At 39.8% G+C, this 14,323-nt stretch overlaps 1 protein-coding gene across 3 annotated transcripts in view; it reads right to left on the bottom strand.

The window, feature by feature from the left end:
* GRTP1 (growth hormone regulated TBC protein 1) overlaps positions 1-14,323 on the bottom strand; it is a 39,705-nt gene that overhangs the window by 6,374 nt on the left and 19,008 nt on the right. For all 3 annotated transcript variants that reach the window (XM_052773974.1, XM_052773973.1, XM_052773972.1), the window contains one exon: positions 12,831-12,927. In XM_052773974.1, the coding sequence (XP_052629934.1) occupies positions 12,831-12,927 (97 nt within the window). The remainder of the gene's footprint in view (positions 1-12,830; positions 12,928-14,323) is intronic.

Here is a 14,323-nt window from a genome sequence, read left to right as displayed (position 1 = left end):
CATGCAAGCCTAATCCTCCCCCATATCACAAAGCTGTTTTTCACAAGATACTGTGTGGCAAATTATTTTTACTCACTTCCCATCAAAATACATTAGCTTTATATTCCTTCCATATCTTACAAATTATCTGAAATTTCTAGATTTGCATGATCCACATTTAATTAGCGTATTAATTATTTTTCCCTCTCAATAGTCTGGCAAAATACTAAGCAGCTGATGACCCAGAACGGACCTGAGTCAGTAACTGCTCCCAATCTGCCACTCATTAATTTAAAAAAAAAAAAAAAAAAAAAAAAAATCAAATTTCGGCTAATTATATTGTGCATCTACTGATCTAGGTGGGTTTATAGGAATGTCCTCTGACAATATATCATCCCCCTGGAAAAACACATAGCCAGATTGCTTTCTTTTATTCCTCAAATTGTCAAACAGAAGTGATAGTGTTAACATTTAGGTGACTGCACACTACATTACTTTTCATCGCATCTTCTGGAAAGCAACAAATGAAATACTGTATTATAAATTATTGTTATAATGTTCTATTATCAAATTATTATTATTAAATTCCAGAAAAAAATGTCTAGATGTAAGTTAAGTTTCCCAATATGAAACCACATTTCCAAGCTCTTTTGTAAACCGGTCCTAGGCTTTCCTTTGTCTGTTGCTTACCCACATGCCCCTGCTTTGCCTAGTCTGTCCGTCCTGGTGCCTGCCTGTGGATTTTGGATGCCTTGCCAAGAGCAGGAGTGCCCGAGAGTGTAGCAGAGGGCAATGCCGGCAGCACCCCACGTGGAGTTTGCCCCACCGAGTACCCCTTCCTCATCAAAGTCCTGACCCCGAACAGCAGCGCAACGCAAATGGCTCTGCCAGGATCATCAGCTTCTCTTCCTCTTAGAGCCAAGCAGCAAAAAGGAAAAGCCAGCTTCACCAGCTGCCAGGTATTTTATTGCTACTGTACAACACAGGTGACCAGATGAAGGGACTTTTTTCCTTGTTTAAAGGGCTTTTTGGTACTAACGCTGCACTGACCGTGGCATCCTGTCACTGAGCTTGAAACCTGTTCTAGCTCAGCATCTGGCAAAGAGATATTCCTTAAACTACATTTCATTGTCTCTCTATCATGATAATTAGCACCTCTCTGAATCCTACCAGCACGTCCAGGACTAAGACATAACTGTCTGCTTGTGCTCCAGAGCGGTAATGAGATTTGCAGGAAATAAGGATAAAGCTTGTAGGGACTGTATGACCTTGTTCTCCACTACAAATAGATTAAGAGGTTCCAAAAATAAAAGTTTAAGAAGCAGTACTCTTACAGCCTTAAATTACCTCTACAAGTCAGAGCTGCAGAAGTTAAAAAAGAATCCTTTAAGTCTGTTGTGCATATGTCAGGTTAAATATAAATACTCCTACTGGAACTAACACCATATGAATTCTTAGTGTTACAGAAATACACAAGACAAGACCTCAGCTCTGCTGCTTATCTTCCAGCATTTCAAGAGCCTATATAACCCAGCTGGGGACAAACTGAGTGATTTGTCTTGGGGATCCAATTTATTTAACCGAACTGAAAAATTAAAAATCAGCTGGTTTAACTTTTCTCACAGTCATAAGCAATGTAAAGTATTTTATTCACAAGAATATGTTTATAATGTCCATGAGAGCCATGGCAGCTGGAATTAATGTTGTCTCTACTCCCCCAAACAAGCAAAAATGGTTATTTTTATATCAACATGCAACATTGAAAAATGTCTCCTTGCTGTAGCTGCATGATATCATTTGCTACCTGACTTCACTGGAATCCAGGAGACAAACAGAGCAGACCTCAATGCTGGCAGGCAAAAGCAGAGGTCACCATGAACAGAATCAGCCAACTTCGAGAAAAGCACTCAGTTCTACGTTTCAAAAGTCAAAACAGAAACAGATTCCACCACGTGCCTTTGTGGGAAAAAGTCCTTTCCCGTAATCCTTCACTATAAAACTTAGCTGTTTGCATGTTACTGAACACAGGGGTTATTTTAAATCATCTTGGCAGTGCAAAGCTTTCCTTTCCAAAAAGATCTGCTATCATAGCTGAGTTTATGAACTTCATGCAACATATATGGAATGAGTTTCATCGCTTCAGTTACACAGAGGTCAAACTAGATTATGATAGCAGTCCCTTCTCACTTTCAGAGCATCTAAATACCATTTATGCTATTCCTACACAATTTACTGACTCACTTATTCTCCCTATTGGCGACTCTCAGCCTGCTTTGTCCAAGAAGGCAGGGCAATGTTCTGCTATTTTATTTCTACCATGGGATAGTCCAAAAAGATGCAATAGGTCTTCTAAGAATCTACATCATGGGCCTGGCATGAGAAGCTGGACAACCTATGTTTGGGAGGAAATCAGAAAGTCACAACAGGAAAAGGAGGAAAACCAAGAGTACTGCCAATTCTTTTTGCAATATCAGGCCAAAGTGACCTCCTGCAGATGTCCTGGCCAAAGTGATATCCTGCAGATATGTGGTTAAACGGCAAGCTGAACTCTTAACTATGTTCTTTTTAAAACAAATTCCTAATCATCCAGGGCACTGAAAAAAAATAAAAATCCAACTAACAAACCCCAAACAGGCTCAAGCCATATTTTATTTTTCCTTCATCAAACCAAAATGAACCAGAACTTCTGTCCTGAGGTACTGAACTCATACCAGAACTAGCAGTAGCCATATCATTCACAACTGAACATTAGCTTTAAAAAAAAAATGTAAGCAAGCCCAACACATTTTGGATGGCAGAGCTACCTTAAAAAAAAAACCAAATAGGAGAATGCAAGCATTTTATGGATGATTACTGGCTGCAATACTGAGATTACACAAAAATTAGAATAATAGCATTTTGAGAAATGATTTACTATTAACGCCTTTTCAGCAAGCGCAAAAAGGCAATGTTTGATCGTTTCTACATAATCCCGTTTGCCTGTATTCATCTTTGGCTTCTGATCCCAAACTTGGAAAACAGACTCTGTGGAGCAGAAGGAAACCTTTGGTTTCCTATTTGCATTTGACACAGCACAGTGAATTCTGAGCAGATGTAGTAGCTACCATTTGGAAACTGAAGAAGGATGCTTGTTAATTACAAAGAAAATGGAAAGAAAGGCAAAGATGATATCCTTCCAGACATTACAGAAGGCAGAGATGAAATACAAAGAAACAAAGACTCCATGTGTAACCTCTCAGAGAAACAAATTGAAGTTAGCAGCATGTTAGAAAGCACAAATGCAACTTTCAGACATTCTAGTTATGGAGAATGAAACTGGCTAGATTTTTTTCTGTTTTTTTTTTTTTTGTTTGTTTGTTTTTTAAAATACTCTGTTACATGCTGCTCAGTAGAGACATTTGCATTATTAAAAACTAGTCTAGATTAAAGTTATAGCTACCAAAGCACTCTTGTACAGATTAGATACAACTCTGAGCAAAATACTGTTGGCCAATTCTCCTTTCTTCCCTCTTCCCCCTCTTTGTATCCACTATCATTGGAATTGCACCTTTTGTGGATAGTGGTTTTTTCAGAGTATCAGTGAGCTGATAGACACCAACGGACGCGGGTTATTCACCACTTGGCTGTTTCCAAACAGCCTGGCCTGACTCTAGTTACTTACAGTCCATGAACTGTGCCAGTCTGAAGAGTTACACACTTTGGAGAAGGCTGCAGCTTACTGGGTTGACAATGGTCCCAGGAGCCAAGGGTTTCAATTCACAAAACACTCTGACAGACTTTTAACACCAATTTCCTCCAAATGGAAGGGAAATTCATGAACAAGCATTGAGATTACCACAACTGCTTATCATGCCTGTAGAGGAAGCAAACATTTTCTCTTTAAAAAATGAGTTTACAATTGTACAGTGAGTCTTAACAACTGATGACTTCAGCTGAATAAGGATTCCTGGATCTGTGGCTTTTTTAATTCCTCTGTGGGATTAGGAAGAATAGCTATTTTATCAGTTCACCACACTGACAAGATTATTCTTAACACCTCAGCACAAAACATAGCATGTATATACTCTCACACTTAAGAAGCCCCATGTTACTTACATTTTCTTCTACAGGAACGCTAGTCACACCATGGGAACTACCAAACACATTACTTAAAGGACTGGGACAGAAGCAGGAGGCTTAAAATAGAGAGCTGGACAGACACATGCGGTTCTAGCCCGATACTTGGAGAGGGAAACCAATCCAACCCTTCAGTCTGAAAAGAAGGGGAATGAAAGCCACAATCCTCTTACTTCAAGCTCAAAGAAGCTAACAAGAATTAATTTTAATCTTGAAGCAACAGGTTTTAAAACTATAAGAGGAACAAATGAGACTTCTCCACTAGCCATAAACTGAAAGCTTAATAAAGCATTCAAGTCTTCTGGGCATAAAACACATAAATCAACCAACATTGTATTTCCCAAGCATCTCTCTGAAACTAAACAGAGTCACTTCTTGTACATTTAGGTAGACAAAAGTTACCACTATGCACTGCACATGATTTTCTTCATATAATTTCCTTTACTCCCAAAGCACATATCCTTCCACAAACATATTCTTTATGTAGCCACCTACGCTGCATATGCATTGTACTATATTTTGAAACAATATCAAAGCCTGCTGTCAGTGCTTCTTCATACTATGCCATATTAAAAAAACCAAATCTTGACAATACAGTTGAGCAATTTAAAAGAAACAATTTTGCAGTATTTTAAGTTGCAAATATGATAAATCCAGAGTAAGCACGTTTTAGCTCAGGAAAAGCCAAAGTAATCCTTGGATATATTCACTGCTGAGGGAGAGTATGTCATCTCTGTATATAACATTAGCAAAACTGAGGTTAGAAAACTGCATCCAGCTCTGATATTCACATTTAAGGCAGGAAGTTGAAGAACTGGAAAGGATGTGAAAGAAAGGGTTATAAACATCACTTACAAAAATTGAGCTCTGATAAGGAACGTCTCTGTAGAATTTATGCAAGCAAAATGAAAAGCAAACTTGACCACTTCATAGAGAAAATACTCTAGGCATTATAGCCTTTTCAATATAGTAAGAGAAAGTCTTAAAAAGAAGCAATAGCTTCAAGCTAGCACAAGGCAAATCCCAATAAAAAGTATAGCAAACATTTTTAATAAGAGTGATTTATAGTTTGAATACACTACTAGGAGTGGTGGTAGGGTCTTTCTTTCAGACCAAGTTTGGGACCTTTCACAAAGACAACCGCTAGCCAAATGAGTCTGCTGCAGAAGGAATGAGAGGAAATACTACTGTTTCCTCAGCTGGCTTCTTGTACAGCAAATCCAGTTACATTTCTAGTTTTATGAGTCTTGGTATTGAACACATGGATTACTTCAAGCATATGAATACATCTTATGGGGATTTACAAGTTAAAATACAAAACTGCATATTAGGATCTATGTTGAGCGCCTCTAATGGCTTTACACATTTGTCAGCAATTACATTACGCTTCTTGCTTTCATAGTGACATATTCAGGAAGGCTGCATTATTAAGATTGTAATTGAACATGCAGAGCCCTGGCTGACCATTAGAAGGACAAAAAAAAAAAAAGCTATGAGGAATGAAATAAGCTACTCAATTTGGCTTTGCACCTCTGCTGCTTTAATTATGCAGTTAAAACAGCACAATCCCTTTAAAATGGAGACAGTTCTGTCAAAACTATAGTTTCAATACCACATGTGCACATTAGTGCTTTCACAACTAGAGCCATTAGCTAAAACTAAAAAAAAAAATCATAAAACAAAAAAACGCCTCCCAAAACCCCACACAAACATCCCTCCAACATGGCTATTCCGATCACATATGGCTTGGCCACTAATTGGTTTTTACACCCCCCCCCCCCCCCCCCCAAAAAAGGGGGTGGGGGGTGGGGAACCTCTTCCCCCAAACCCACACTTCTGTGTTTCCACCACTCTACCCACCCTCCTCCTTTGTACGCAGCCAGGGAATTCTACTTTTGATCAGTCCTAACGGAACTAAGATTTCATTTGAAAAGTTTATTTTGCTGGTGGCTTTTGAAAGGGATGAAACTTTGATTTACTGGTGAGATAAACAGGCAAATACCCCTGCCTGCCCAGACAGCCAAAGGTTGCAGTCCCATCCAGACTAGCACCACAGAAGGCCTACTGAAGATACCTCTAGTTCAACATAATGAAATTATATTCATACAAGGCTTGCCTGGCAGAAGGAAAGAGGCATACTTGACTTTTTTGGGTGGAGTAAGTCATTTAGGTCCTGCTTCTAGTGTAAATACAGCCATATCAAGGAACACAATATTCTTCCACATTTTTAAACACTATGGGTCCTTCTGCTGCATAGCTGAAACTTAGCATGTCTCCTCACAAAAGTAAGGCTGACAACATGTATATTCTTGTCATATACAGGAAACTTCTGGTTTAGACAAAACTGTAGGATTTCTACCCAGCTACCTAAAGCATACCTACTAAATATTGAGATTGTTCTTTTATTGATGAGGCTTGTGGCTGGGGGAGGGGGGGGGGGCACATATGATACATGTAGGAAATAAATTATTCCAAAAGTCTAAATATATATGTATCATTTTAAGGAAGAAATACATCAGTTACTTCCTGCTTGCTCAAGTCTCCCAAATCCCCTAGCAGTTCAGATTTGTAAGTAATAAGCATTTCAGGCTTATCATGGTTTCTAAATACAGGCACATGATGACTCCTACATTCCACTTTCAGCTTAACAGGACACTGCATGCTTAATTCCTAGGTAAATGCAACTGACCTCTAATGTTCGAAGATTAATGCTTTCATCATGGCTGCTGGTTAACAGTAAACCATGTTGGAGTCCCATATTTCAAAACTCCTAATTATTCAGCCTACCAGCCAAGCGTTCCTCTCTCCTAGTAGCAGACGTGATGTTGTACTTCAGAGGTGCGCACTGCTACGGCTTCACATGCGATCGCAGAGGAACTTTCTAAGGATGAGCGAGAACTCTGCCAGCTCATGGCCCTGTAGCTGAGTGCTACCAGACAAGGAAGATAAGCAAACAGTCCACAACTGATCAATCTGTTTAAATTTTCTGGGTTGATGGTGCTAAAAAAAAAAGCGTGGTTATCAAAAACTACTTTGCAAACATGAGGTCATGCTTGTTATGCATAGCCTTGCAAGGAGCTTTCCACACCAAAGGCACATGCCTGTGATGCTGAAGTCTTCTCTGTGAAAGGACACACTTTTCATCACAACAGTCTCCTTCACAGGCTGCAAATTCAGCTCAACATTACTACTATTCAGGTCTACTGGTGTCTGTCTTTTACCTGCACAGCTGAATAAAATGCTTCACGTGAAACAAAGTTCCACTCCCCTTTGGAGAAGCAGGTCTTAAAAGATGCAGCTGCCTAGCCAGTTCTGCATTCAGAAGCTCCCTGGCAATACCCAGTCAGGGTATTAAAATAAATTCAGCCACAGGAACGAAATAAAGACATGCTTAACTGCAATTAAAAGCAAGCAGTCTAAATAGGAATATTGTAAAGGTAGTACAGGATTCTGCATTTCTCAAGTGGCCCTTCCCTTCAAACCTGGAAGTCTGTATGATGGGACTTTAAAGAATGTTAACTCAAAAGAGAAGGATATACAAGAGTTTGATGTGTAACTGTGTTATTATTCAGTTCAAATATTCATGTCTCTTACTATGCTTAATCTCTTATTCAACAGTACCTCCAAGTCTATGGCTGATACAACTGAGAACCATAGAGCGCTCAAAACAGAAATGTGTTAGATATCTATAATCTCAACATGCAGACATTTGCCTTAACCAGCAGCCGCTAAGCTACCCACCAAAGTGGTATCTTGCATTGCACCTTGTGTCCTTGCAGATAATGCCAGTTAGTTCAGTGCAGTCTACTACTTTTGTAACTACTTCATCATTCAAACTGTTCTTATTTTTAATTATTGATAAACAACCAGGCAGTACATGTGGGTAAAAAAAATTTAAAACCCAAAAGGCTAAAAAGTACCAGGCTGAAGGAAGGTTGTTAGATTGATCCTTGAAGAATGCTTGTAGGCTACACCTAATGTGAGATTTTTATTAACAACGTTGGAGAAAAAGAAAAAGCTGGTATTTGTTAACAAACCCAAACTGAGAGATACTGTCCCATGTCAATATACAAGGCACAACAGAGTAACACAGTGAAAAGATTGAAGTAAGAGAGACATGATGGTATTTAAAATAACAAGGACAAGAATGTGCAAATAAAGTTCAGCAAAAAGGTGTTATGGATTCCTGTAAGCTGTGGAAAAAACATCTGTTGACAATGAGAGGCGAGCAATAGCACATGCATTATTACCAAGATCACAAATCAAAACCAGAGTGCCACAAGGGAAAAAAGGCAAGGGAGATCCTACAGTTTTTCTCTCTCAAATAAAATACTTTCAGCTGTGAAAAGAGAAATAATGCCACTGCACAAGGCACTAGCAAATTTCCCACTGGAAAAAAGAGGGTGCCATTTTGATCAAGTTAAAAAAAAAAAAAGAAGAAGAAAAAAATCAATTCAAACTGGAACAAGCACACAAAATAATTATTAGGCTAAAATGGGAACAGAGAAGAGTTTGACTGAAGCAGCTTAGTAATATGAAAGAACTATAAACTGAATTGACTGTATCCTACAAATACATGAAAGGTAAGCACAAGAGAAAGGGGGACTTTTTTTACCCCCAAAAGTCAGCATTGGCACAAGAACAAAAGGATATAAAATTGGCCATGAACAGACTAGTGCAGAAATTGCAAGACCTCTCTTAACCATTGAAAGAGTACTCTACCACTAGTTTTCAGTAAGAGTAAATAACTCCAGTATAATAGTCCAGTAGACTAATTAGAGTATAGCCTGATAGACACTGCTGCTTTCAGACTGAGAACCCACTGAAGGGGGGAGGGGGGGGCAGGAGTGTTCTGCTATATGCAGGCATAACTGTCATGCTAAAGTGGTCCAAATTGTCAAGTTTTTCTTCTCTTAAACTCACCATTTAATCACAAATATGTAAAACATGACAAATATGCTCCTTAAATTACATACCAAAGTACCGCAGTTAAAACTTCCCACCTACCTGATGCTTTCTAAAGCAACCTCCCCAATATTTCCTCAACAGAACAAAAAAATTTCTCAGCAAGAACCAGAGTGATGAACAGAACAGAAACACTAAGGCTATGCTGAATACAAATTGCAGACACATCCACTCTGAGCTCAAATTGAATCCATACTGTTTCTTGTGGGCAATACTGTCTGCTCCAGCCATCTGATTTGAATGAACCTGGGAATGAAAGATCTTGGTAACAGCCAAAACTTCAGTTCAACAAATAATTCTCTTCCCCCTTGCTATGTTTAAATGAGATATGCTCCTAATCCCTCCAAATCCCTGGTGAAGCAGCTGACAGACACAACAGGCAGTAGACTACAGGCTTGCCTTCAGCAGAAGCAGGATCTTTCTGGCCTCACCCAGCTGTACCCAGCAGTGCTACGTTCAGCCAGACGAATGGCACGCACACAACTCCACATACCATCAAACCAAATTGTAATTTTTGCTGGCTCGCTCTTCCAGCTGTGCTAACTCCATTTGAGTGTAACAGACCAATTCAGCCAGAAAACCTCAACTGATGGGGTCCCATTCCCAAGTTGTCCCCCTCCTGTCAGTGGGTGGAACAGTTACATCTTCATCATTTCCTATGGTACATAGCTCCACGCAGACCTAAAAAACGGTACAAGTGGGGAGGTGAGCCATCACTTAGGGAGCCCTTCTCTGTCACTTCCCCATAAAGCTGCCACTAATGCTCCCATCTGTCACATTCTACATTTTTCAATCAATGACATTGATTTGTGGCTAGCTTGGTTCATCTGCTGACCAAAAAAAAAAAAATGCTGTCAGCATCAAGGTACTGGAGCAGCTGTTTAATGTAATTAAATGCCTGTGGGCCAGGGGAAGGAAGCATTCAAAGGGACACGGCAGAGGGCAGAGAAGGGATTTCTAAATTGTCCTAATTTTAACTGGCAGCGACAGGACACACTCGAAAATGAGGACATGACCTGGAGGCATATCTGTTGCAATAAAAGGGGAAAGCATGCAGATTATAATGCAAACAGATCAACAAAAGAGCATCAGCAATGAAACTAAAGGAAAAATGTTGCTAATCAAACCATTAACATCCAACAAAAAACGATTGCCACTTTTCCCTCTGAAGATCTGGAGAATTTACAATGTTTCTCTGCTTCTCCAACAAAAAAATTATAGGGCTTTAAACTGAAATGCACTGCCCCTTGCACTGTTAACAGAAGGGCAGTACTTACTTACCTGAGTAAGTTTCTTTATGGATACAGTCTGCCTGCCTGTCTGATTCTCTCACATATACACACAAAAAATTTCACTGAAATTATGCCAATTATTTTATCTGTCATGCTTTGACTTGTATAAATGTACAATTCAAGCATGATATAGGAGGGTAGTGGGAATAAAAGGGGGGGGTTAAAAGAAAATTGGGGGGGGGGAGAGCATCAGCAACAAGTTTTCTGACAATGAAGCATTTTACTACTCAATACAAATATTTTTACTACGTAAAAGATTCATGCTACCTTACTTGGGCTCTTGTTGAGGCACTCAAGCTGGAAAGGACACCTCAAGCTCTCTTAAAACTGACTTTGGAGGGGAAAAGGGGCACACTCAGGTCAGCAATTCTGATCAGATATCCCCTTCCCCACTATCAAAGAAACATAAGCATGCATGTTTCTAACTTCAGCACCTTAGATGGATGTCTGTATTGGATGTGCTGAACCCAGGCCAAAGTCTGTAACAAGGCTCTTGTTACAGCGTAGTAAAAATATATCTATCAACAGGGTAGTAAAAATATATCTATAAATATAAATTAAGTAAATGTACATCTCCTTTACACACAGTAATTGCCTTTCACATTATGAGTTTCTTCTCATCACCAATGCTACTGGCATAAGATAAATTCAACAACTAAGAGGGAAGTCTAAGAGCAACTTTTGTCATTATAGGTATCAGCAAAGTATAGAAGAAGTATATACAAGAAGAACTAAAGGTTTTACGACAAACTAATGTAAGCTCCCTACCAAAAACAATGAATAAAAAATTCCGAATCTACTCCCTTGCCCCAAATAAAAACGTACAAGACTATAAAAAAGATTAACAGCAAAAGTTGCCACACATCACTTTGCAGCGAAACTTGCCTTTTACTGAGAGCCTTATTCCTCACACAGTGATGTCATTGGAAAGACATCCACTGATGTCAGCCAGTGGCAGGTCACGTGGCAGACTGCAGCCCTCAAGTCTCCTACCTGTTTGCACAGCTCACAGCTCTCAAGGCTGAACAAAAGCACCAGACACAGCTGATTTCTTTAGACTATTTTTATAGCTTGAAAGTAAACTTCAAGGCTGCAAACCCTCAAATATTTGCAGATTGATTCAACAAGTCATAGCGCTCCTTGCCTGTCTCTACTCCTTCAATCTGCAAACGAAGGCCAACCGCTCTGCTCATATGCAAGGAAAACCTATGTTCCTATAGGGTGTATCCACTGTAAAAGATAATTTCTTACAGCTGTTCAAAAGCAGTAAAAGACTCCCTCAGCTCTTTTTCCTTCTTTCTCAAAGTCTTTCCCTTCTGTTCAGTAAGGAACCAAAAATTATATACTTTTATTTAATCTTAAACAAGAACAGAAAGAAGCAGAAATGAAAGTATCAACCTTGATGTCCTTGACCAGTACTTAGTTGACACTGTGATACTGAATTCAGCCTCTAACCACTTGGGATAAAGATCTGTTCAAAACTAAAACTGGGACAATAGGGCATTTCAAAGCCTCCTTAAAGAAAAATTAGCCTTCCATTTCGAGTATGGCTTTACGTTAAGGGTGTAGCTGTAGTCAGTCCTGTTCAATGCTAATGGGAATTCACGATGAAACCATTCTTCCTCTATAATTAAATCCCAGGAAAGAACTTTCCCAAGTGTATTTCATAGGAGTATAAAACATAGCTGTGCCTGATGTCTGCTTCTAGTTTTAAACTACTTCACACATGTGGTGAGGTTCAGCTTATACATGGGTCAAAACTCAGTGTGTAAACACCTCCCGCAAATCCAGAGATCCAGGCAACAGAACCTAGAGAGCTACTGCACTGACCAAACGTAGATACTGCCTATAGCTTAGGGTGTGCTGAATTTCCCTCCGGACTCTATTGACCAGCCTGCCTAGATCACCATTGATTGTAACAGAGCTTTGACAAGAACTTCACATACAGACACAAGACAGGGATTTTGACATTTGTTTGCTTTGTTGCAAAATCACAATGTGCGAAGTGCCCAAGATATCCCTGCTCAGAAGTAAGGGACACAGCAGAATACCTCACGCTGCCTCCAGCCAAGCCACTGGGAAATCCTACTTCAGGTTCAGTGCTCAAACTGTGCACATCTCCCATCTTTGCTCCGCTCTGCAATCACTGCTTCATCTGTGTCTCATATCATATTCCTGCAACGAAAAGTGCCAAATCCCAGACACCTTCACAAGTTCTGTTCCCCAGCATCATACTGATATAGGAAGACATCTACGTAACAGGTACAAATCGGGAGTGAGAAGTAAGACTGCAAGTTAACATACACATAAACCACTGTGTGCTGTGTCTTTGTCCTGTGTTTCCAGGACCCTAGAAAATCTTCAATCCATGGAAGTCTATTTTAACATCTAAAACCTCTAAAACCAGAGAAGAATGCAAAGATAGAATAAAAGCCAAGCTCCAATATACGAATACAACTATACATGTTTTTAGCATACCAGGCAATATTCTTCCAATAAGAGCATCTAGCAACCAAAAGGACTCCTCTTCATTCTTTGTAATAAGAATCAGGTATCCAGCTATGAAGTTCATGCCCTGAAACAGAAAGAAGGGGTTTAAGACAACTACAGTTCTACAAAGTGGGCATATTAAGTAAAATCTAGCAATAAAGGCCACTGGTTGAGTAAGCTGTTAAAGCTGCATGACGACAGCTAACAAGAATTATTAACAAAGATCAAGGAGAGCAAAATTAAAAGAAAAGCTTAGTAGTCTCTAATTTACCTTCAATTTTCCTTTTCTTTTTTCTTTTTTAAATCCCAAAGCCCTGTCCCAATGTAACTGAAGACTGCTTTGCCCAGAATCAAAACACAGCTGTATTAGATATGTGGTACAAACACAACACACCTGCAGGTAGACAGTGCACCTGCAGAAGGAGAATGCCTGACCCAAACACTCTTAAGTAAAAAGTTGCAGCTCCAGCAGCTTTTACAAGCTGTTGCTGCTTAACTCATCAACTGACTGCATAAAAATCATTTACTTCCACAACACCTCCAGTACTCCACATGCTACTTAATGACTGGCCACTGTAGCTCCTGCCTTTCATAGTGCAAACAGAAGGTAAACACCAGTGAACTACTGTGCATTTTTTAAGTACATCTTTTCCATCGTAAACAAGCTAACAATCATATAAGTATGTTTTTTCCATCGTAAACAAGGTAACAAGCATAACAACACAGACAGCACATCAGAATGACAATATACAAAAGCTGCCTCTGAGGTGCAAGCCACCCCAAAGTCTTCCTTTATTACCTTAAGTAACCTTTAAATATTGACAGGCTCTGAAGGCTGGTGTTGGTTACATTGCCGCCTTTGGTTTCATCCCTTATTTTGGCCTTCTCCCTGTTCTCTCTCCCTCCAAGCCAGACTTCTCCAGCACGTCTATCGCCATAGGCAGCACCACTGCCTGTAGGTATCCTGCAGTGCTGCCAATCATGGCTGTGAGCCAGATGACAGCTACCAAAAAGAACACCCCTTGCAGTCCCTGGAAACTAAAACTTCCTCCCTGAACTGAGATCTCATCTTTTGTATTCAACAGATTTGACTCGCCTGTCCCACCTCAGAATGCCTTGCAACACTCCCAGAACATGGAAATATTAGGACACTGCACCTTCTCCAATGTTTCATTTTCAAGCTTTGAGTCACTACAGGAGTTGTTACACAAATGGCTTGGAAAGACCTTGCATGGCCTTACACGGTGCTTGGCCTTCTAGCTAGGAAGGTAACTATTTGTTTCCGTGCTGACAGTTAGTTCAGTACTTGCATCTATGGTGACGAGAGACTGTTTGGCATATAATGTGGCACGCACAAAAAACTGCTCTGGAGCTTAGGTTCACAGGACACTGAATTTTCCTGGTTATACCAGGGTAGGCAACACTGTACCACTATCACAGCACAACAATGCAAAGCCTAATACATTCCCAGATGGGAGACT

The sequence above is a fragment of the Harpia harpyja genome, chromosome 22, assembly GCF_026419915.1.
Source record: "Harpia harpyja isolate bHarHar1 chromosome 22, bHarHar1 primary haplotype, whole genome shotgun sequence".
NCBI classification, from domain to species: Eukaryota; Metazoa; Chordata; class Aves; order Accipitriformes; family Accipitridae; genus Harpia; species Harpia harpyja.
The sequence above is the reverse complement of the archived record's forward strand: the minus strand, read 5'-3'. Positions and strand labels throughout refer to the sequence as shown.